The following is a 23,297-nucleotide window of genomic DNA, read 5'->3' on the forward strand; positions in this document are numbered from 1 at the left end:
TTCTCTTCTTGTTTTTTCTTCTTGTCTGTAAATTCAGCTTTCTAGAGAGTTGTGAGTGTTCAAAGCTTATTAGTGATTTGAAGGACCAATGTGATCTGAGATCATAGAGAAACATGAATCTCAATGATCAAAATGTGATATTTGGTTCCAGTTTACCGGTTTATCCAAAACTCGGGAGCAAACCGGTCTATTAATGCAGTGGTCTAACCTTCTAAGGAAGACAGAGACTTTGGCCCTTAAATATTAAAACGACATATGACCCCCCAGAGCAATAACTCTATTGCTTAACAACTCCTCCACCCTGCAAGGGCAAAACAGAGAATTACCCCTCAAAAGTTTAAATCAGGAAAACACAGAAACAGAGCAAAAAGTGGAGAAGGGTCACACGCAATCTGAGTGCCATTTCTCTCTCTCTCTCTCTCCCTTGTAAGGAAAAGGAAAGCTCTTTCGCAAAGATCCAATTTTGACGATCTTAAATCAGACAAAAGTTCAATTTCCGACAGAGAGACATGTCGTGTTCATCCTCGTCTGGATCAGAAGGTGAAGAAGAAGGCTTCGATTCTTACCGCAAAGGTGGATACCACGCCGTCAGGATCGGCGACCCTTTCTCCGGTGGTCGTTACATCGCTCAGAGAAAGCTTGGCTGGGGTCAATTCTCCACCGTCTGGCTTGCCTACGACACTCTCTCCTCTGTACGCTTCTTCTCTCTCTGCTCTTGATCTCTGCAATGTTTAGTTTTTCATTAAAAGATCAAACCTTTATCACAAATCGAGATCAAAAGACTCTTCCTTTATCCAATGTTGACGTCTCTTTGTGTGCAGAGCTACGTTGCTTTGAAGATTCAGAAGAGCGCGCAGCAATTCGCACAAGCCGCACTCCACGAAATCGAGTTCCTTTCAGCTGCTGCCGACGGAGACCTCCAAAACACCAAATGCGTCGTCCGCCTCATCGACCATTTCAAGCACGCTGGCCCCAACGGGCAGCATCTGTGCATGGTGCTCGAGTTTCTCGGCGACAGCTTGCTCCGTTTGATCAGGTACAACCGTTACAAAGGCTTGAAGATGGATAAAGTCAGGGAGATTTGCAGATGCGTGCTGACCGGTTTGGATTACTTGCACCGTGAGCTCGGTATGATCCACTCTGATTTAAAACCGGAGAATATTCTTCTTTGCTCCACCATTGACCCTGCTAAAGATCCGGTTAGATCCGGTTTAACTCCGTTGTTAGAAAAGCCTGAGGGAAACGCAAACGGTGGTGGCGGTTCTTCGACCATGAATCTGATTGAGAAGAAGCTGAAGAGGAGAGCTAAAAGAGCGGTTGCTAAGATATCAGAGAGGAGAGTTTCAATGGTTGGTGGAGAAGCGTCGTCCAATACGGAGAGGAGTCTTGATGGGATTGATATGAGATGCAAAGTGGTTGACTTCGGTAACGCGTGTTGGGCTGATAAACAGTTTGCTGAAGAGATACAGACGAGACAGTACAGAGCTCCTGAGGTGATACTGAAGTCTCGATACTCTTTCTCTGTTGATATGTGGTCTTTTGGTTGTACTGCTTTCGAGCTTGTCACTGGGGATATGCTGTTTGCTCCTAAAGAAGGGAATGGTTATGGAGAAGACGAGGATCATCTTGCTCTTATGATGGAGCTTCTAGGAAAAATGCCTCGAAAGGTATCTTTACTAAAGGCTATAGACGATTTAGTTTTGATAAAAAAATATTTTTTTGGGGCTAAGGGCCAATGTTTTAGTGGGCTTTGTCCACGACCGGCCATGTGTTTCTTTTACTCGGTTCTTGACGTGGTTTGTTTGTGCAGATTGCTATTGGTGGAGCGAAGTCTAAAGACTACTTTGACAGACATGGAGATTTGAAGAGGATCCGGAGGTTGAAGTATTGGCCACTGGATCGTTTACTGGTGGATAAGTACAAGCTTCCGGAAGCAGAAGCGAAGGAGTTTGCTGAGTTTCTGAGTCCTATTCTTGAGTTTGCGCCGGAGAAACGACCAACTGCTCAGCAGTGCTTGGAACATCCATGGATGAATGTAGTAAGTACACAGAACAATGCAGATAATGTAGAATCTCAAATGAGAAACTTGCACATCAAAGGGTGAAAGAAACTCCACCTTCTTTTTATTCATACATGTTTTCTTTTTGAACAACTTGGATATTTTTTTTGCTTAATTGTTCTCTGTTTTGTTTGGAGAGTTATGATTATTGGTTAAACATCCACTTCATTTGTTGCTTATAAAAGAAATGCCTTGTAATGAATGAATGAATCAACTAACAAAGATGTTTCATCTTCTTGTTTAATACTAGTTAGTGATCTAGTAAAAGTTTTGCGTCACCATCTAAGTTCATTATGTGCATGATGTATAACTGACAAAACTAAAAAAAAATCCTAACATTTTGTTGGTTGCTTCGTTTTAGTTATTGTTTGGTGAGTCCATCAGTGAATACAAAACTGAAAACAGTCAATTGTAAAAAAAACTATGAAAGATATGTAACACATGTGATTTTAGTTAATAATATAAACGTATAGAAACTAAAGAAAACACACAATTGATCTTCTGTACACTCAAATGGTTACTTGTAAGTTGTAAGATCTATATACCGTTTTATTCAAAACTGAATGACTATTTTACTTATCACTGCGGTTTCTTTTTTTGTCGGCGCTATTTACCTTTTGAATTTTTTTATGTACTCAAGTAGTTTATATAGGGACACAAATGATAAATCAATGGTCCATACAAAATATAAATCAATGGTCCATACAAAATATAAATTCCATTTTAAACATGTCAGTGTCAACGTATCTATTGATGGTAATAAAATTACAGGTTGAACAAAATACTACTCATATCATTCAGTACCTACTTTCTCTCTCATAGAAGCAAAATACTTTTAGAAGTAAAAAAACACCCTAACTAGTGAAACTAAAATTTTGTTCGTTTATATAAATTACAAACTGAAATAAAGATGACTTATTGGTAAATCTAAAAGCGACGTGGCCAGATGGTTTTAACTTTCAGACCACATGTGACGTGCATGAATGAGCTTTTGTTTTCATTCTTCACAGATTTGTATGTTTATTTATCTCTCATTGTGTGCCTGGCTGTCTCACACGTTCCATAACAGCACGTGGATCTACACGTGACACTCTGTATCCAGTCTAAGAGCATCATTAACGGGGTATGCAACTCCCGTCTCTTAGCATTAACTGAATTAAAAAAAAAAAAAAATTAGCATAATTAAAAGGAAACGTATCTTATTCAGGGGAAAGAAGATACCGTCTTTTGAGACACGTGTTGTGTGTTTGGTTGTTCTTCTCCTTTTCTTCTTCGTCTTCATCTTCTCCTTCTCCTTCTTCTGCTGCTTCGCTATTCATCTCTGTCTCTTGGATCGAAAAACTAAAGCGAATGGACAAAGGCAAAGCAGTGATGGTTACTGGCCGGAGATGGGCCGTCGTATCCAAGGAGCTTAATGCCCGCCACAGAAAGGTCTCTCTCGATCGAAATCTCAGATTGTTTTTGTTTTTTCTCCGAGCTATGCTGATTTGTAATCATATATTGTGATCGATGATTAACCATTGGATCCTGGACGATCTTAATTCACTTGGATCTTTGATTTTTAGTAGCTAGACTTATTCCCTTTTTATTCGATTAATCAAAGTTAGGCGAGGTCTTACGATCGTTTTTTTATTTGGGTAATGAATTGTCCTTCCAGAAGCACCTTAAATTACAGATTCTGTAGCTTACGACCTCCGTCATATGGAGAATATGCCTGCGTTGGTGGAGGCTTCCGTTTGCATTACTACTGGAGTGACCCAAAAGTTTCTAAAGGCTCTTACTTCTGTCCACTGCCTTTCGCTATATTTATCATTTTCAGAGGTAATAACTAATCAGTTGAATCTTGTAAATTCAAACTGTTGCTATTCCTCTATGTCTCTTGTATATGAAAAAATAATAATACAGGTTGTGCATCCTTCTGGTATGATCTTCAATCAGCTTGTTCATCTGGACTTGTACACTTTCACCGAAGGCTGGTGAGATCTTCTTACTTGTATGCTCCAAGATTCCCCTAAACTGCGACTTCTCAAACTCAGCAATGTATGTTCTCTCTAGAATCTGCTGCTTTTATCCGGTTTACTTTCCTGATGATTATATTTTTGACATTGACTGATAATTATATCTTTGGTCTTAGAACAAATTAAGAAGCGAAAGCAAAGAGACCCCAATTGGTCGGAGGCGGCCGAGTTCTGTTCCTGAGTGTTTATTGTCTAGTCTAGAGGCTTTTGTGTGGATTGGGTACAATGGGAGACAAGGGGACAGGGAGATGGCAATATATCTCCTGAAAAATACTGCTTGTTTGAAGACAGCTACATTCTCTCCAGATTCTACTGATTTGGGAGAGAAGTATCAGATGCTCAAGGTGTTGGCATCTGTAGCTACAACGTCCGCTTCGTCTCAGCTTCTATTCGACTGAACAATGATAAAAATGTCGTTTTAGATTTTTAGTTAAAGTCACATGTCTTGTATTTGAAGCTCTTAGTTTTTGGTTAAATTTCGGCTAGTGTGACTGAAGATAAACCTATGTTGCTCTGTTCGCTGGCAACCTTCAACTTCGTGTCGGTTTTATGTTTTTGACTTGTTGCTTTACTCTGGTTAAAAGTTCAACGAGTCAGTTAACTAATCATCTTCTCCCCCTTACTCTTTATGTGCTCATCTTGTCCACCAACACCAAAGAACAAACGTTATAGTTCAACCAAAAAAAAAGAAGTAATTTTGGTATTTTAAACGACCAACACTTTTGTTCGGTTTACTTCTATGTTTACAGAATCAAACGAGAACAAGACTGTCACCAATGGCAGAGACACTCAAGAGGTTCACTATACTTCCCTCCCTTTTTCAACCCGTCTTGAATTTTTATGAGACATAGCGGTCATGGTTTTGTTGTTGGGTGAATGTGGAAGATGGATTAAGAATAATAAAGATATACAAGGAGTATATGAGCAAGACATGTATACTTGATGATTTCAGGTTTTATGAGACCAGACAAAAGATGATTAGCGATAAGAAGATCAAGCAAAAGAAACAGGCAGATACACACACTTCAGGTCAAAACGCTTTGTTGTTCCTCTGATTCATTTCAATCTCTTTTACTATGTTTTATTTAATAAAAAAATTTATAATTTTAATAAAAAATATTTAATAATTTTTTTTAAGAACACTTAAACAAGAGACTTGCAATGGAAGACATAAATGATCGGGTCTCTTAACAGAGTCTCTTAACACATATTTATTGGTTAAAAATATTAAAAAATAAATAAAAGACCCTAATTGGGTATGTGGGATGATGATGCTCTAAGAATCCATAAAATATGCTTTTTCTTTGTAATTTAACTTATTTTCTGTGTTTTTAATGGGTAAATCAATATAAACATGCTCCCTCTCAGTTTCAAATTAATTATCACTGTAGAATAAAATTTTAGTACGTTTTATGGTGTCAATATAAGTTTTACGTTAATTATCATTTTTACTCATAATTAAAATTTATCATATATTACTTTTAAAATTTTATGAAAAATAGGTAAATCAATATAAACATGCTCTCTCTCTGTTTCAAATTAATTATCGTTGCAGAATACAATTTCATTGTTACTTTACGATGTCAATACAAGTTTTACATTAATTATCATTTTTACTCATAATTAAAATTTATCATATACTATTATTTTTAAACTTTTGAAAGTAATATATGATAAATTTTTAATGATTGAATAAAAGTAAAATAAACATTTAACTATTTTTAATAGTGTTAAGAATGATATTTAATTTGAAACGGAAAGAATAATATTCAACAAAAAAAGGTACATCATCACTTCATTACATTCGTCCTTGTCTATGAATCCAAATACCACCAAACCTTATTCTACAACACAACGTAATTGCAAATACAATTCATATATGAATAAACAACAAATGTGGATTCTTCTTCTACTGAAAATGGCAAATGCTGACCAAAACTTGAATAAAAAAAAAAGTCTTTTCTTCTGGCATACAAAACTCACTATGACCGTATGGCTTTGTTTTGCGGCTGAGCCACCGGGACTGGAGACAAGGAGGAGACACCGTTTTCTTGATCGGTAGAATCGCAAATGCTCAAAGGAAACTTCTTTAGTTTCACTCTTCCTCTTCTTTGCTCCTCTGCTTTCCCCTTCCCTGGTGTCCGTATCCAATCCACTTCATTCGGTTTGAACGCCTTTCTGTTTGATTCTAATCCGTCATAGGAGCTGTCTGAATCCACAACCCCAGCGATGCCATTCACATAACCGGTCACACTACTCCCACCATCAGCTACGGTCTTGTTCATCTTCTGCTTCTTGTTTATTTGACCATTCTCCTCGCGAATAGCCAAGACTTTAGGGTACCTTCTCTCGATAGCTCGCTGCAACCTACACGCTAAATCCTTTGAAGACAAGTTGTCTACGGAGACATGTTTCTTCTCCTTGCAATCAGCCATTGCTTCTTTAGGGAAAGAATCAACAAGCTCCAATGCCCTCTTGGCCGCAGCAATCGCCTTTGAAGAAATCAAGGCCTTCTCGTTCGCTATCGCTCTAGCCGCCTTCGCAGCTTTGACGGCTAAGGCAGCTGCGGATCTCGCTGCCTCCACGAGCTCTTCAGGTGACTGATTCTGGACGCTGTGGAAACGAGAGGTTGAAGCAGAGGAGGAGGAGGATCCGATTGAGTTTGAAGTCGAGGAAGAAGAAGCTAAAGCAGCCGAAGGAGACGTAGATGAAGAAGAAGAAGAAGATCCGATGCCGTTTAGTTTCATGTAACCAGCAAGTAATCGTTTTCGAGGAGGCAGGCGCAAATCGGAATCGAGCTGACTCATCTCCATTTTAAATCAGCTATAAAAACCCAATTCCGACAAACAAAGAACACGAGTTAGTTAGTGTCTGTAAATCAGATTTAAATGGATCTGAATTCGAATCATGAATGAGATCAGCTCGAGATCAGAGTACATAGAATCTGAATCATCATTAGCTGATTCCTTCAGAGTTTTTAAAATCAAAACATTTTGTTACCTCAAAGATCAATACTTGATACAATCAATCGTCAAGACAGAACATAAATCGAACCTCTTTTTTTTCAAATAATCATCCTTAAATCTCACGAATTCTCATGATTAACAACATAATAAGCAATAACATTTGAAATGAGCAGCTGAATTACTCGATCATAATGGAATTAAAATTGTGAAGAATTGAAACAACAAGAATCATAACCCAAACGAGATATAAGAAAACAGAGTATCAGATGAACAAGCAATTAGATTCTACCTCTGCGTTTTTGTAACAAGGTGAATTATCAGAGCTTTGAAGTTTATCTTATTGTTTCCAGTTTTCTCAGGAAAAAGAAAACAGAGGAAGGGAAAATTAGGGTTTGCAGAGGGAAAGAAGGAGATAAATGGCAATGGAGAAGAGAAGAGGAGATTGTTCCAATTTTTCAGTTTTATATGTAAACCCTACAAAATCACTCTCTCTCTCTCTCTCTCTATCTCTTTTATTTTTTATTTTCCATATATAATTATCAATAAAAGTTTGCATTTTTGTACAGTTATCTCTCTTACATTACATGGCATTGACAAGAACCGCGGAAGTATTCACCAGCTGGTCGGAGTCTGACATTCTTCCGTCTAACCATAATAACGGCCGTCATGTTTTTCTTTCTTTCTTTCTTCACGGAGTTACTCTTCTTCTTTTTTTTTTTCTAGAGTCCTAGTTTATTTTATTTTCCCTACACTGGTAGTCTTAATCAAATAAAAAAAATAAAATTTGGAAGAATAATGTGAACATGGCTCATTAATATTACACTATTTTAAAAGAAACAAAGAATATTCGATTTTTATATGATTTTTAATAGGCTGTCATCTAGATTTCTAAACAATGCACAAAAGTTTAAACCACACCAAATGATATATAAGGAGGATCATCGATTGAGAAACATGATAATGGACACAAATTTGTGTAACATATGATTAAAATCTTAGATTACTTCTTTCGTATCATAATATATTATGTTTTAGAAAAAAATATATTTCAAAATAGAAAATTATTTTGAAAATTTTATATTTAATTTAATTTTATTGAAAACTGTTCAACTGGTTATATTTTATAGTTTTTATGATTGGTTGAATCATTTTTAATATATTTGATTATTTTTATAGAATAATATTTTGTGTGTGTTTAGACCTACATCACATACATTACGAAAGCAGATGGAGTATAATCGTTACACTGTAGTTGGAAATAATACTAATATAATTCACAATATATTTCCTACTATAATTATACAAGAGTGCTAAAAGCTAAAATATTCATGTATTTGAGCTGTCAAACAAGATCATATATTAAAAAACTGAACTGTGAAACTTATTAAAACGTAAGTAGGTACAATATCATTGACGTGATATAGAATTTATGGTGGATGAATATTAAAGCAAAGTGGTCTATCTAATATTTAGTCTGAAATAATCGGTAAATCAAAGCTTTAATCCGATGGATTTATGATCATTATACCCTACTAGTTTGGCGGAGATAGTCAACTTCACCATCCACTTGCCGTGCCATTTCATCCTCATCAGACCCCCCAAAAAGGCTAATGAAATCATTTTAAACGAGAAAACTAGTGGAACTATTATATCGTAATTATCAGATCACTGTCTAACCAAATACATATATCACAAACATTGAATAGAGAAAATATCAACATCATTGATTTTTCTTAATCAACTTTATCATTTGCCATTTTACAATTCAATTTATAATATATAAAATTCATTTTCTGATAATAATCCTGGCTAATTATAAGTATTATAGTATTATCATATATTAATTAGAGTATGCTAGCTTAGCCAAATTTATCAAACTAAATGTTTGGTAGTTTCCATGTTAAAATGTGAAAATAGTTGCTAATTGGCCTTTTGCTGATTCATACTCCCTCCGTTTTTTAATATAAGTCGTTTTAGAATTGTGCATATAGATTAAGAAATCATTAATTTTTTATATTTTCTAAACAAAAACATCATTAATTATTTAACTAACCACAAATCAACCAATAATAAAATAGAAGGTATATTTTCATTGGTCATATAACATTAAATGTTAATAAATTTTACATAAAAAACCGAAAACGTCATATAATTTGGAACGTAAAAAATTTTCTAAAACGACTTATATAAAAAAACAGGGGGAGTATTAATTAATGTAATTATTCTTCGGATTAAAATTGGAGAGAGTCGTCGGTGGTCTAATCTGGTGGCTTTAATATAAACGACCAACCCTCAGCACTAAAGGTTAGATTTAGCACTAGGGTTAGATTTGGAAGGTTCTCTTTCTATGGGGTTAAAAAGGGAACAAAACAAAAGTTAAAATCCGAAAGAAGAAATATTCACACATGCAAAACGCAGTCGTTTTGAAGACCTAAATCCCCAATTTCGCGATTTCCCTCCAGTTTCCACAGTTGATGGAACCATTCCCGTTAGAGAGTGACTGAGCGAGGGAGCGAGCGAGAAGATGAAGACGATTAAGCCCTTGCCGGAAGGCGTCCGTCGCTCCATGCGATCCGGAATCATCATGTTCGACATGACGAGGGTCGTGGAGGAGCTCGTCTTCAACAGTCTCGACGCTGGTGCGACCAAGGTTAAACCGAAATCGAATCGATTCTCTTCTTCTGGTTCTGAAAACTTGTTTGTAATTGTGCTGATTGAAAATCGAAATATCTGTTGACAGGTGTCTATCTTCGTGGGCGTTGTGACATGCTCTGTGAAGGTTGTGGATGATGGTGAGTGTAGTAGCTCCACTATGACTATCTTTACCTTTGTGCAAATGATTGAATCTTAATTTTGATTTTTTCTCAGGATCTGGCGTTTCCAGAGATGATTTGGTTTTGTTGGGAGAAAGATATGGTAAGTTCTTATAAAGGACGAGTCTTGTAAGTTAGGTTTAATGGATTGGTAATAGCTGTTTGTTAGTTTTAGTTCGATTGAGAAACTTATCATGGGCAATGTGATGAAACAGCTACGTCAAAGTTTCACGACTTCATAGATGTGGAGACAGCCAGTGAAAGTTTTGGATTCCGAGGAGAGGCCTTGGCTTCCATATCAGATATCTCGTTGCTTGAAATCACGACTAAAGCTGTTGGGAGGCCTAATGGTTATCGGAAGGTTATGAAGGTATGGGATGAATCTTGATGCAATTCAACACTCTTGCTTAATGTGTATGACTTTGTTTATGGTTTTAAACTTCTACACAATGCTTTTTAGGGATCCAAGTGTCTTCATCTAGGAATTGACGATGATAGAAAAGACTCTGGCACGACTGGTAATGTGTCTTTTGTCACCATTGCTTTTTCTTTCATGCTTGCATCTGATTATTATTTTTTGGGTTTACATTGGCAAGGGGCCAGTGGTATGATTTACTTCTGATTTTTACCTGGTTGATGCAGTAACTGTCCGAGATCTGTTTTACAATCAACCTGTGAGACAAAAATATATGCAATCCAGGTTCATTTCTTATACACTTAGACATCCGCATTCATCTTCGCCTCGTCTCAAGTTCTGTGAAAGATGTCCATGTTTTTATGTAAAATCGTTTCTTTCCTTTTCTTTTTGCAACGGAAGCCCCAAGAAAGTGTTGGAATCTATAACAAAGTGTGTGTTCCGGATTGCGCTTGTGCACTCTAATGTTTCCTTCAGTGTTCTTGATATCGATAGGTGGGTTCCTACTTTCATTTTAAGATCCTTATGAGTTCAGCGGCCCTTCTGATAGTTTCCTTGTTACAGTGATGAAGAGCTTCTCCAAGCCAATCCTTCTGCTTCAGCATTTTCTCTACTGATGAGTGATGCAGGGACCGAAGCTTTAAACTCTCTTTGTAAAGTAGACGTTAAAGATGGCACGTTGAATGTCTCTGGGTATATATCTGGTCCTCGAGATAGTTTCAAGGTAAGTTACTTGTTGCACTTATGGGGTCCATAACTATTACCCTTGTTTGTCAGATTGTTAACCTTGAGCCTCACCTTTCTCTATATTGTGGTATTTTCCTTGCAGGTTTTGCAGTACATATGTATCCTTATCTCTGCATCTTTTTATGTGTGACTACATATACTATCTTCTGCGGTTTAAGTTAGGAAGTTTCTGTATAAGGTTGTATGGCCTTCACGGTGACAGATATCAATTCAAGATTCGTAAGCAAAGGTCCCATACATAAGCTGCTGAACAACTTCGCTGCTAGTTTTGATTCTACGGATGACTGGAAGCCTACAGATGGGCTACAAACAGGACGACGTAGCAGAATTCAACCCTGTCCTGGTTACATACTGTGCATAACATGTCCACGTCATCTTTATGAATTATCATTTGAACCATCAAAGACAAACGTCGAGTTCAAGGTATTAAATTTCTCTTGTGATCTAAACTTGCTTAGACTTTTTTTGTATTTTAAAGCTGTATCTCTATCTGTGACAGAACTGGGAACCTATACTTACCTTGATAGAAAGAATCATTCTAGCGAACTGGAAGAAAGATGAGGGTCTTGGTATGCCACACTTTTGTCAAAGCTCTGATGGTATCCCTTATATTTCTAGGTTTTTCAATGTTTTCTTACCGTTCTTTTCTTAGAAATTTGTGATGGGCGAGCTGATCTGCTGGCAAAAGGTGATAGACAAGACCTGATTGATGACATGGGTAGACTTGAAAAAGGTACACAACGTTTTAGACTGTTACCATTCTATGACATTAGTTCTTACATAGTGGAAAGGGGCAGCATCCCTTATATATTTTCAGGCAGCCTTTACCAATGGTTCCTTTTCTAGATGCAGAGTGGCCAGAAACTATGGAACCTACAAAAAAGAAGCTCAAGAGAAGTAATGATGAGACACCTTCTAGTTTTCTCTTTCCCCCGTCTGCTGACTTTAAAAGAGATGATGGTTATTTGTCGGAAGGAAAGGAGGAATGGTCTCCAAAATATGAATTAGGAATGAAAATTCAGAATCTTAAAGAACAAGACACTGTAGCTGAATTTGACCGTCAGACTGCTTCTTTTCTACAGCCATGTGACACAGATATGCAAAAGAATGAAGACTTTCCGCAAGTTACTGGCTTCCTAGAAACAAGATTGGTTTCTGGCGCTAAGTGCAGCAAACAGTTTCTAACAAGATGCCAGATTAGCACACCCAGTGTCAACCATGATTTTATGGAAGATGCAGACGTATTGAATTTTCAGTTTGAAGATGTTGAAGATGAGTTGGATGTCAGCAATTGCATTGGAAATCACCTTTTGCGGGGTTGCTCCTCAAGAGGAAGGCTAGCCCTTCATGAGCCTAATCTATCTCGTGGTGAAGGGTCTGAATCAGGCATGCGTATGAAACTTGATGACAAACGAACTAATTCACTGATTCATGTCCTAGAGACCAGAGAAGGTGATTCCTACCGTGATGTTCTTTCTGATACTCATGAATTTCATGGAAGGACCAGGACTCCTGATTGTTCCCTAGGGAGTTCATGGCAGGAATCTGATTGGTTTAATCCACAACATATCTCAGATAGTACAAGTGTTGGAAATGGAGAAGATTTTAACATCAACCGCATAGATATTGCGGAATTTCGTTCTTATGAAGACAATTTTGTGAAGAAAATTTACTCTTCCTCAGCCAATGTCGGGAGGTCTGGTCCTGGTAGTTTCCGTTTGAGTTCTGAGTGCTCTACAGTGTTCTCTACATCTCCTTCTGCGACCGAGTGGGAGTCTGATTATCAGAAAGGTTGTCAAATTCTTGAAGGGAGTTTGGACCTGGGAAGGACGCCTGACCCTGGATACTTTTTCAGTGCTGCCAACGACGTCAAATTTGATCATGAGGCCATACCTCAAATCAGTTGCCGGAAAACCAGCACAGATTCTTTCGCAGATATTCAGAATGGCACTGAGTCAGGTGAAACGATTTTCCAGTCATTGTGGGGACATGCAGATAATGTGGGTATTGAACAACATAATATCAGGAAGGACACATTTAGTTATAGGTATGGTTCAAAGAATAATGTTGGTAAACGAAGGTCAAGAAGAAGCCGCTCTGCTCCTCCATTTTATCAAGAGAAAAAGAGATTTGTCAGTTTAAGTTGTAGATCAGACACAAAATCAAAGAACTCTGATCCATCAGGTTCTTTTTCTTCTTCAGATGCTGTTATTTTGTTGCTACTGTTGTTTTAGTTTTCGGAATGTGGTGGAAAATAAATTAATGTGGTATAACTTTCTGCAGTACCCGATGATTTGGAGTGCTTGACACAACCCTGTAATGCATCTCATATCTTTGATGATGTGTCATATGACCACCTACAAGAACCAGAAAAAAGTATGAGTTCGGCCTCAGACTTGAAAGCATCTGCTGGTTGCAGTATTGTGCACTCAGAGGCCCGATATGAGGATGGAGACGAAGGTAACTATTAATCTTAAATGAGCTGTGTGTCTCTTTGGTAGGTAAATCATCTCCAAATGCACTTTTTGTATCTTTCATGTCGGTGTAGTTGTCAATCAAATCGTGCTCCTTGACAATTTTGGTATAGGGGAGTTTTCACGACGTTTCCTTTGTATTCCCTCTTTCATGTGGAGTAATTAACTATGTTACCTATGTCACAGATTTGAGCTCAGAGGAAAATCTGGATCCAGTTAAATCCACAACGAAATGGCGCCATAACTGTCCGGTCCCTCAGGTTAAGGAGATTGAATTTTTTTTTTTTTTTTGCTTAATAAACTACCATTGAAGACAAAGTATCCATAATCTTTTCCTTGTGCCAGGTTGCCAAGGAATCACACGAGCTTCATGATCAAGATAGTGTACTTGATATATGTTCAGGACTTTTGCACCTGCGATCCGATGAGTCCTTGGTTCCTGAATCTATAAACAGACAGTCCCTTGAGGATGCTAAGGTTCTACAACAGGTGGATAAAAAATACATCCCAATTGTTGCTTGTGGAACAGTTGCTATCGTTGATCAGGTTCATCCTATATTTTCTCATTATGTCAAAGTCTAGACACTATATCTGATTATGGTTGTGGATTGTCTTCAAACAAGGACAACATAAGTTGTTGAAACTGTTTCTCTTAATAAATGTCTGGTGTCATTTTTTACAGCATGCTGCCGATGAAAGAATTCGATTGGAAGAGCTGCGTAAAAAGGTAAGAGCATCTTGGAACCTCAAGCTCATGTAACTACTTTTCTAGTGTTTCACAGTTTGAATACTATTGTGCTTCTATCTACTGACAAAAAAATAATGAAATTACTAGGTCCTGGCTGGGGAAGCAAGGACAGTCACCTATTTGAGTGCAGACCAAGAGTTGGTATGTTTATCATCTGCTGGATTTCAATCAGAGTAGTCTACTCTGCCTCAGTTTATTGATGATGAATCATTAATCTTAAATGTTAATGTTGACATTGAAGGTCCTACCAGAGATGGGTTATCAGTTACTCCAGAGTTATTCAGACCAGATAAGAGACTGGGGTTGGATCTGCAGCATTAATGTAGAAGGGTCAACGTCCTTTAAGAAGTAATTTTTCTCTTGCTGTCCCATAAATATACAATACTTGATCATCTATGAAGCAGCATATGCATTTGGTGTTTAGATTGCGCACCATGATTAATATTTTCCTTCTCTACAGGAGCATGAGCATCATTCAACGGAAACCAACTCCAATCACACTTAATGCGGTTAGACAACCTAGTCTAGCTCTTTCATTCCCCTTTTTTGTTCTATTCTCTGTGGAATTCTATATGGGTCACTTGAATGATCACTTTGCTTACACCACTTGTAGGTCCCATGCGTTCTGGGTGTAAATCTATCAGATGTTGATCTATTAGAGTTTCTTCAGCAGGTACTTTCAGAATCATGTATAAGCACATGACCTACCTTTATATTCTTACTCAACTTTTGCCAAACCAGCTTGCTGATACTGACGGATCATCAACAATTCCTCCATCTGTTCTTCGAGTCCTGAACTCCAAAGCATGTAGAGGTATATTCCTGATCTCTCCAGCATTATTCTGTATGTTCAAGGATAAGCTAGAGACTTACCATTCAGGACTTAGTTTCACTGCTAACTTTGTCTTTTTCTACAACTGCTAAGGTGCAATTATGTTCGGAGATTCTCTGTTACCCTCAGAATGCTCTTTAATCATCGAAGGACTAAAGCAGACCTCACTGTGTTTCCAGGTAAGTAAGAAACGTGAAATGTTACCAAAATGATTCATCTTCAATTCTAATCAAGTTAACCCATTTTTGATGTGTACAGTGTGCTCATGGGAGACCAACGACAGTTCCTCTAGTCGATTTGAAGGCATTACACAAACAGATAGCAAAGATCGAACCAAGACAACCGTGGCATGGGTTCGAACGCAGAGAAATCACACTTGATCGTGCTAAATCACGCGCAGATGAAGCTAAAGGCAAAAAAGTTGCACCTGTAGCAAACCTTTGATGCTATAGACTCAGTAAATAACTACTTTTTCAACTCTTAGTCACACTGTAAATCTTATCCTTGGATGTATATGGTTAGGTTGATACCACATTTGCTGATATAACTAATTGTACTCTTTGCATTCAACTAATATACCAAAGGAAAAAACAAAAACAAAAATTCTGCTTGTAATGGCAGTAGTAGATATGTCGCATGTAAATGCTTAACCAGCTACAACATGTTCTTCTTCAGTCATCATTTCACTTTGGTCTGTGCCAATAACAGCACACAATGCCTTCCAAATAGGAACCAACATCTTCAATGTCGGACGCAGTTCCTGTACAGTAGAGGAAACTGAACTTAGAATCAACGGCCAAAAGAAACAGTACAATATTTCAGATTGAATCATTTGGTAGCCCGTGAGTGACTATTCTCAATGTTGTCATTAAAACTTTCTCTCACAATGTATTGGAACAAAATTGTTTGCATTACCTTAAACACCAATGTAAGCTGTTCTTCGCCACGCAGAAACAAGGAGAGACTCCAGTAACATGTAACAGGGGTGACACATTCGACAAGCACAGGCTTCAAAATCTTGCCAATAGGAATAAACATGGAGACAGTTTTTCCACTACAAAGTAGAAACACACAAACAAACTTAAGAAGCCATCATGGAATGCAGACAATATAAAATTAACTAAGGGGATAAAGCGTACCTTAAATATTGAGTTTCAAGTTGGATCCCAAAGGTTGGCATGATTATAACAGATTCTGAACAGATCAGTAAGAAAAGAATCAGTTTCAAAAATGTGAAAGACTAAATCATTTGGTGAAACTTTAAACCGTGCAACAAAGGCCTCCCCACCTTTCTTGACAAACTTCCGGCTTTGTATCATAACAAAGAAACCACTTAAGAGGCAGCTCCAAGAAAGAGTCCTAACTGGATTGTCCTGTAATATATGAGTTACCCCTTTAAGATACCAGTTTGAAGAAGATACAAATGGAACATCAAGAAAACAACCATGTAAGGTGATACAATTTAAGACACGTGCTTTATATTATACAAAACTTGTCATGTATTAACATATTGCTTTAGAGAACCAAAATACCAAACTCATCATGTACTAACATAGATCTAGAATAGCACGTGATTGATCCCTTAAGTATGCATTTATCATACTATGATGCACTAGCAACACTTGTTCTAAGCAATGACTCAGAATTACTCAAAAGCAATAACAACACCACAAACAAACAAAAAAACATCTCCTAAACGTATCATTCATTACCTTTCCAAGAAGAAAGTACATGATGATAGCCAAAGCCACAAGGAAGAAAGCAAGCCACCTAAGACGGGCATAACCAGTTACTCTGCTTCCGTTGATGATCACATGGTGAATGTCAATGGCTTCTCTATTTGCCTCACTCTCACTTTCGTGTATATAAGTGTATCTCTTATTCGATATAGACGAGCTCACCATCAGAAACCCAGTTTCTAGTTGTCAACACACTCTATCTATCCATATAAAAAGCCTGCCCCAATCAAAAAGCTTCAGACTTTTGAGTCTCTCCACTCAATTTATGCAGCAAAACAATGTCTCTGCGGCTTTCAGTCGAGCAACACGCGTGCATTATAACCCCATTTCACCATTATAAATGTCACCAATCTCGAAAACACAATTACCAATATATCAGCCACGAGAAGAAGAAGAAGAAGCAAAAGACCAAATCTGAAAGTGGAGTGAAAGGGTCAAATCTGAACAGGTGAAGAGAAGAAGACGATATAACTCTGAAGTCGAGATCAAAAAAGGTCGAAGCTTTACAGATTGTATGCCGTTTCAACGAAAACTTCAATACAAAAAAACGACATGCCGTTGTTTCTTGGAATATATTAACGCCTTGTCGTTTTTACTTGGTCACTTTAACGCCTTGTCTTTTTTTTTTCTTTCTATACACAATGTGAATTAGCTTAGCTAGGTTTGTATGTTTTAAACTAAATTAAAGTGCACCTCTTGGGATTGGAGCTTGTGGTATAAAAAAAGAAACTGTAAAACCTGAATCAGTTTCTTAGAAAAATATTATTATTGTTAAGGAGATAGGAATCACTCTAAATCCAGTAAACATTAAAGTAATGCATCACAAACTTTGATTAAAACACCCAGAAACAAAATAATTAAAAAAGTGTCTAAAACTGCTTAAGACTGACTACTGAACCAATTTCCTCAGCTTGTATTAATCAGCCCTACATGCCATAATCTTCAACATGATCATACATGTTGTAGCTTTCAGACAGCCCCATCTTTCCTACAAAATGCTCATCCCCTACAAAAACACACAAATCACATCAAACTCTCTGATTATTGTTCAGACACCAGTCACAAGCTTTGTGTAAAAGGTTTTTTTTTTTTTTTTAACTTACTTGGGTTTGATAGGACTCCTAGCAAGTCAAGATCAGAGCTCATCTCAGGGCTCTGGAAGTAAAGATCTTCAGGCCTAGGACTAGTAGCACTTGTTGTCCCAATGGCATTCTTGTTTCCATCAGGAAACACAAGAAGACTCTCTGGCATCTTTCTCTTCTCATTCACCGTCTCAGTTTCAGCCTCCACCTCAGACTCACCATTGTTGTTGTTACTAGAAGAACCAACACCACCACCACCATGCTGCTTCCTCTTGGACCGAGCGCGCCGGTTCTGAAACCAATTGTAGACGTTTTGCTCAGCTATCTGACCGTGCTGGCTCAGCTCCTCGGTTATGTCTTTGATCTTCTGCTTGCTCGGTGTCCCTATCCCTTGGTCGAATATACGCTCCAGAATCTGAAGCTGAACTGGAGTAGGAGTCCACCTCTGCCTACCACCTGTCATCTTGTGACCAAACGTTGGGTCTGCATACAGACCTCCCACTCTCCCTAAACACCAAATGAAAACAGAGTTGTTGAAGTTGAAGTACATAAAAACTAGCATCAACCAGAAAACACCTAAGGTAAATACTCTAGCTCAATTAGAGGGTTTCAAGGTTGATTACTAAAACCTATTCTTGAATTCCAGAAAAAAAGATTTAATTACGCCAAGAAACGTTGAGAACCTGCAAGATCTTGCTGAGAAGTGAGGGTTTTGTGCATCTCAACGAGACGTTCACAAATGGTGGCGTAGATAGCAATCTGCTTCCTCAGAGTTTCGAGCTGCTCATCGGTCATCACCTTCACGTACATTCCTCCTGAGCCTGAGCCTCCATTAACGTCGATCCCTTGAAGATTTGAAGAAGGATTGTTACTGGGTTGCTGCTGATTGTCCCACTCCATCATCTCTTTTCTCAAAGTTTTAGTCTTTTGCGTTTCTCTCTCTGTGTGAATGAAGGAAACAGAGGAAGGACGAAGAGCTCGAGAAGGAAAGGTAAAGGCACGATAAAGACAAAAAGGCTAAGTTTATACTATTAAATTTTTGATATTAATGCTTAAGAACAAAATATTTAAGAAAAACGGTAACATGATTCATATGTGAGTAAGACCGATCATTTGTATATCAAACGGTAACATTATAAGAGCAAAAATGATTTAAGGAAAGTATTAGAATCAAAGGGTTATCTAGTTTCCAAAATTAGAAATCGACAGTTAATGTGAATACTTGCAGTTAAACGGCTAGTTATATTACTGATGATAACATTTTAGTTTAATGTTCTTTTGATTTTATAGTTGTAAATATTCTTACTATATTTTTATGCAATTAACTGATTAATGTTGCTAAGTTTTTTTTTTTGTCATCAGAAAAAAAAGTTTTATTTTTGTTGGTTGATATTCTTTCAAGAAATTGAAATATAGTTCCTTTTTGAAACTATTGAACTTATGATTTTACCAAAAAAAAAACTAATGAACTTATGAAGTTTATTACATTTTAATTGAATTATTACCATTATCAGTTTTTTTTTGACGAAAAAGCCATTATCAGTTTTTCAAGTTGTATATCTTTGTTTGCATGATTACAACAATAATAATAATACACAAGCTCAATTTTTTCATGAAAATATTTATAAATTCTAATTTTGCTTTTAGATTAACGTTTTGGCCAACAATGGAATTCATATTATAGTAAAGATGTGGTAAGAGCATGTTTAACGGGAGGTTCTTAGCGGAATATAAGAAACCGTCTTTTAGAAAAAGCTAAGAGACGATTTCGTATATTCCGCTAAGAACCCCACCATAAGAACCCCTGTTAAACATGCTCTAAAGAAAATTTAGAGAAAAGCTAAGAGGCGGTTTCTTATATTCCGTTAAGAACTCCACCATAAGAACCCGTTAAACATGCTCTAAAGAAAATTTAAAGAAATTAAAAACACTTTAATTTACTCTTTTCCTGACCAGTTAACTGACATTCTTGAGTTGCTATCTAGTAACTTTTTCTGACACATTCCAGATTATATTTTTCCAAAACAATCCTCTATAGAGTATTAGCTTCACCGTCTTTTGCAATCCCTATCATCCTAATCAAACATAAGAGAAACATAAATGAAATAAGAAATGGGTCAGAGTCAGGACTTTTATAAGTTCAGGTCCTTAAGGAGCCACACACCAACGTGTCATCTAACCACGAGAAGTCGTAAATGGTCGGTGTCCGCCGTCCATGTTCCACGGGCACTTAAGGGTTTGAGAATTTAATAAGATTTAATCAGAATCATTTACAAAAATAAATGAACTTGATCCCTGAATAATACTCTAGTAGACTAGTAACAGAAACGTTTAAACATAGTTGTCTTTATTGTTGAAAACAAAATGTGAGCAGTACTGGTCAACGAATACATGAATACGTGGTCATGACTCATGCCGTAATGAATCCGGTAAATATAGTATTTGTCGGAACGTGTACTTAGTTCTTCTCAGGTCTACTTGCATACTGTGACCTTTCCACGTCAAAAATATATCAACTTAGGTCAATTATAAGATGAATTACTTCACAATTATATTCCAAGTCAATGCCTCACCTAAATACGGTGGAACATAAGTTTGGAATCGGAATGATTATGAATTGTTCAATGGGAAGTATAATGTTACCTTAATAGTAACACATTACAATTTACCTGTATATTTACTGGGTGATTTTTTTCAAATATTAACTATAGACCACACTGCAGCAACCCGCTAATACAACTCGTTTACCTTATCACTATACATAGGATAACAATAAAAAAATTTATATCACAAATATATACTTTAAAGATTAAAATTACCAAAATGTTTCATTAAATAGATAAATATACACTTATACTCTTCCTTAGGGTTTAGAATCGAGGGGTAGAGATTTAAAATTTTATAAAATAAAAAATAAATATTAAAAATTTGAAAATAAAAAATTTAAAAATAGTTCCAAAAAGTATTTTCGAATTACAAAAAAAAAAATTTGAAAAAAAATTTATAAAAAAAGTTCGAATTTGAAAACATATAATCTAAAACTATAAAAAAAATTATTTTTTTTTATTTTTTTTTATTTTTTTATTTTTTATTTTATTTTTTATTTTTTTATATATTTAGGGTATTAGGGTCGTTTTACCTATTAAATGAAACATTTTGATCATTTTTCCTCCTTGTAGTATATTTTTGTGATCAAAACTTGAAAATAATCTATTTAAGAGAATTACCCTAGTATATGTGTATTTGATCATCTGTACTTTATAAAATTAATTATTGATTGTTTTTTCACTAGTACTGATTGTTTTTAAGTTTTTTACTGGTACCAATCGCTAATTCTAATATTGTTTTGGTAATCTTGGTTTTTGTGGATTTACGTATCTTGTTTAGTGGTCTAGAAACAGAAAAATAGAAACATTTGTTATTCGAGTAAACAAACAAAAAAACATTTATTAGTCTCATCGTTTTTCCCGACAGTGTTTTTGTTATTCCATGTGCGAACCTAAGTCAAATGTCGACCGAACTGTTTTCCTAAGAGCATTTTCAATAAAATTTCATTTTTTTTTCTTTTAAAATGAAGTAAAAAAAAAAAAGAATAAAATTGCTTCAACTCAACTCCATATTTCACTCTATAATAGAATAATGAACAAAAAAATTATTTTATTTATGAAATAAACTCTATTATAGAATGAAATATAAAGTTAGATTGAAATATTTTTTATTTTATACTTTATTTCACTTTATTTTAAAGTAAAAGATCGAGCGGGCTTGGAGATGTCCCAAGACTCTATATTCATACGTGTTTTCCTTTTTGTCTATCTATTATGAGTGTAGCCGTGTAGGACGTGGGAGCATATAAAATAGACAAAAGCCGTGTAGGACGTGGGAGCATATAAAATAGACAAAAAATTTGTCACCAAATGATAGGTATTTGAGATTGAGCTTTACAAAAATGTAATAACTTCCAAGGTTATAAGATTGATCTTCAAAACAGGCTTAAACCGATAATTGTAACTTGGATTTCGTTGAGCCTCGTTGGGCTTATTTAGTTCTATTTTGGGCAAGGAGATACTTATCTCTTGAATTAATGGGTTAGAATTTAATATGGGTTTCCCCTAAGGTTTGTTCTTGTACTATGAGACTCATTTGCTTGCTCTATTATGCCATGAAATGTTCAACCAAAATGTAACGATTTTTAAATTTGAGTTATAACAAGTATAATAAGACAATGATAATTTAATCTAAAAATATTTATAATTTATAATACACACTAAGTATAAAGTTTTGATTAGCTTGAGAATCATTGATAGTATATATTACTTTCAAAATAATTTTAAAACTAATATATGAGTACTCTAGTTATTAATTTATAGAGAATCATTTAGCTTATTCGTACATGTGTGACTTGGTGTTTGCCAATTATTTTCTTTCATATTATTGTTGTTCAATTGTAGGATTATGAATGACTTCTGAATTCTTTGTTCACATATACACAAAAAATCATAAATTCACTAACTAACTACATTCTCTTCCTATTTCTCTCAAAATCTAATTTTCCATTTTTTTTGGTTATTTGGCAAATGACCCATTTTTTTCAACTGGACACATAAATGATAAAACACATAAAAATAAAGAAAAACCGTTAAGTTATTACTATTGGACTATTCGAAATTTATTGTGTATATATATATTATGATTGGGATTGTGTTATGAATTATTGTATTGGAATTGAACTAGAGGTTAATCAACAAGTGCTAATAATCATAGAGATAAGTGGTTGTTATGAAGATTTTAGATGAATAAGTGAGTAATGATGTGTTGGATATATACTCACTCTCTATTGATGGTATATGAAAGCTACGAGGGAAAACTGAATCACTTTTCATTTAATTTCTAGTTTCATATATTCAGTAGGTTGGCTTTACTTAAGTGGATTCACAGAGTTAAGAAAAAGTTCAATCATATAAGTAAAATTAAATCTACAAAAGTTAAAGAGACCGTATCCGAGAAATGATATATCGAGGATGGGTCCAACTTTTATCGCTGCATTTGATTTGATATAGTCATAAACCCAACCTACTACGCTAAGAATCGCATTAGAAAATGGTAATTGCACTTATGTCCAAGTTTTGTTTTTCATTTATTTATTCAAATTTGGTCGGTGGTCAGACAGAGTTCTCATAGAAAAAGCCAGTGTAATCTCTCACCGTCCACAAGATCGGACGTCTCTCGTGATATCACGTAACAGAGTTAGATCACTAACTTCAGCTGGACCCATAAGCCCATCTTTAAAGGGGAGCACATGGGGGGTGTGTTCGAGCTTGATATATTTGGATTTAATCCAAAAATGGGTTAAGAGCAGTTTGGAAAGGCTTGTCGAAGAACTGTGTTTAAGGGAAGTTCTGGT

At 36.0% G+C, this 23,297-nt stretch overlaps 5 protein-coding genes across 7 annotated transcripts; 2 read left to right on the plus strand and 3 right to left on the minus strand.

The window, feature by feature from the left end:
• The first annotated feature begins 322 nt into the window (after positions 1-322).
• LOC106301489 (probable serine/threonine-protein kinase sky1) lies at positions 323-2,303 on the plus strand. The gene is made up of 3 exons (XM_013737894.1): positions 323-692; positions 822-1,667; positions 1,811-2,303. Exons 1-3 carry the CDS (start codon positions 510-512, stop codon positions 2,102-2,104), a joined length of 1,323 nt encoding a protein of 440 aa, XP_013593348.1. The 5' UTR covers positions 323-509; the 3' UTR covers positions 2,105-2,303.
• Positions 2,304-5,819: 3,516 nt separating this feature from the next.
• Positions 5,820-7,541, minus strand: LOC106302091. Of its 2 annotated transcripts, none has more exons than XM_013738607.1 (2): positions 7,333-7,541; positions 5,820-6,900 (listed from the first exon to the last, which is right to left on the minus strand). In XM_013738607.1, the coding sequence occupies exon 2, from the start codon at positions 6,888-6,890 to the stop codon at positions 6,060-6,062; it is 831 nt and encodes a 276-aa protein (XP_013594061.1). In that variant the 5' UTR covers positions 6,891-6,900; positions 7,333-7,541; the 3' UTR covers positions 5,820-6,059. The 2 variants fall into 2 exon arrangements, with proteins under 2 accessions (XP_013594061.1, XP_013594062.1); XM_013738608.1 differs by lacking the exon at positions 7,333-7,541 and adding an exon at positions 7,078-7,326.
• Positions 7,542-9,488: 1,947 nt separating this feature from the next.
• Positions 9,489-15,663, plus strand: LOC106301197 (DNA mismatch repair protein MLH3). 2 transcript variants are annotated; one of them, XM_013737544.1, is made up of 24 exons: positions 9,489-9,693; positions 9,784-9,835; positions 9,912-9,959; positions 10,072-10,226; positions 10,317-10,374; positions 10,499-10,556; positions 10,674-10,766; positions 10,836-10,995; positions 11,101-11,116; positions 11,221-11,441; positions 11,518-11,587; positions 11,671-11,751; positions 11,865-13,202; positions 13,302-13,478; positions 13,679-13,752; positions 13,838-14,038; positions 14,175-14,219; positions 14,328-14,381; positions 14,482-14,588; positions 14,701-14,749; positions 14,854-14,913; positions 14,982-15,054; positions 15,166-15,251; positions 15,331-15,663. In XM_013737544.1, the coding sequence occupies exons 1-24, from the start codon at positions 9,568-9,570 to the stop codon at positions 15,514-15,516; spliced, it is 3,588 nt and encodes a 1,195-aa protein (XP_013592998.1). In that variant the 5' UTR covers positions 9,489-9,567; the 3' UTR covers positions 15,517-15,663. The 2 variants fall into 2 exon arrangements, with proteins under 2 accessions (XP_013592998.1, XP_013592999.1); XM_013737545.1 differs by having other exon boundaries at positions 11,871-13,202.
• LOC106301198 lies at positions 15,612-17,321 on the minus strand. Its single transcript, XM_013737546.1, has 5 exons — positions 16,785-17,321; positions 16,361-16,445; positions 16,212-16,266; positions 15,988-16,126; positions 15,612-15,832 (listed from the first exon to the last, which is right to left on the minus strand). The coding sequence occupies exons 1-5, from the start codon at positions 16,974-16,976 to the stop codon at positions 15,719-15,721; spliced, it is 585 nt and encodes a 194-aa protein (XP_013593000.1). The 5' UTR covers positions 16,977-17,321; the 3' UTR covers positions 15,612-15,718.
• A 222-nt stretch (positions 17,322-17,543) lies between these two features.
• LOC106303722 (WUSCHEL-related homeobox 13-like) lies at positions 17,544-18,899 on the minus strand. Its single transcript, XM_013740029.1, has 3 exons — positions 18,577-18,899; positions 17,915-18,400; positions 17,544-17,817 (listed from the first exon to the last, which is right to left on the minus strand). The coding sequence occupies exons 1-3, from the start codon at positions 18,794-18,796 to the stop codon at positions 17,738-17,740; spliced, it is 786 nt and encodes a 261-aa protein (XP_013595483.1). The 5' UTR covers positions 18,797-18,899; the 3' UTR covers positions 17,544-17,737.
• Between the last annotated feature and the right edge of the window lie 4,398 nt (positions 18,900-23,297).

The sequence above is a fragment of the Brassica oleracea genome, chromosome C7 (assembly GCF_000695525.1).
Source record: "Brassica oleracea var. oleracea cultivar TO1000 chromosome C7, BOL, whole genome shotgun sequence".
Taxonomy (NCBI): domain Eukaryota; kingdom Viridiplantae; phylum Streptophyta; class Magnoliopsida; order Brassicales; family Brassicaceae; genus Brassica; species Brassica oleracea.

Coding starts and splice junctions, on each gene's coding strand:
- LOC106301489 (XM_013737894.1), top strand. CDS start 510: ATGTCGTGTTCATCCTCGTCTGGATCAGAAGGTGAAGAAGAAGGCTTC. Junction 693..821: donor CCTACGACACTCTCTCCTCT/GTACGCTTCTTC, acceptor CTTTGTGTGCAG/AGCTACGTTGCTTTGAAGAT. Junction 1,668..1,810: donor TAGGAAAAATGCCTCGAAAG/GTATCTTTACTA, acceptor TTGTTTGTGCAG/ATTGCTATTGGTGGAGCGAA.
- LOC106302091 (XM_013738607.1), bottom strand. CDS start 6,890: ATGGAGATGAGTCAGCTCGATTCCGATTTGCGCCTGCCTCCTCGAAAA.
- LOC106301197 (XM_013737544.1), top strand. CDS start 9,568: ATGAAGACGATTAAGCCCTTGCCGGAAGGCGTCCGTCGCTCCATGCGA. Junction 10,375..10,498: donor AAAAGACTCTGGCACGACTG/GTAATGTGTCTT, acceptor TGGTTGATGCAG/TAACTGTCCGAGATCTGTTT. Junction 10,557..10,673: donor CAAAAATATATGCAATCCAG/GTTCATTTCTTA, acceptor TTGCAACGGAAG/CCCCAAGAAAGTGTTGGAAT.
- LOC106301198 (XM_013737546.1), bottom strand. CDS start 16,976: ATGGTGAGCTCGTCTATATCGAATAAGAGATACACTTATATACACGAA. Junction 16,446..16,784: donor TGTACTTTCTTCTTGGAAAG/GTAATGAATGAT, acceptor CATATATTACAG/GACAATCCAGTTAGGACTCT. Junction 15,833..15,987: donor AGCTTACATTGGTGTTTAAG/GTAATGCAAACA, acceptor TCTACTGTACAG/GAACTGCGTCCGACATTGAA.
- LOC106303722 (XM_013740029.1), bottom strand. CDS start 18,796: ATGATGGAGTGGGACAATCAGCAGCAACCCAGTAACAATCCTTCTTCA. Junction 18,401..18,576: donor TTCTCAGCAAGATCTTGCAG/GTTCTCAACGTT, acceptor TTTGGTGTTTAG/GGAGAGTGGGAGGTCTGTAT. Junction 17,818..17,914: donor AGGAGTCCTATCAAACCCAA/GTAAGTTAAAAA, acceptor GTGTTTTTGTAG/GGGATGAGCATTTTGTAGGA.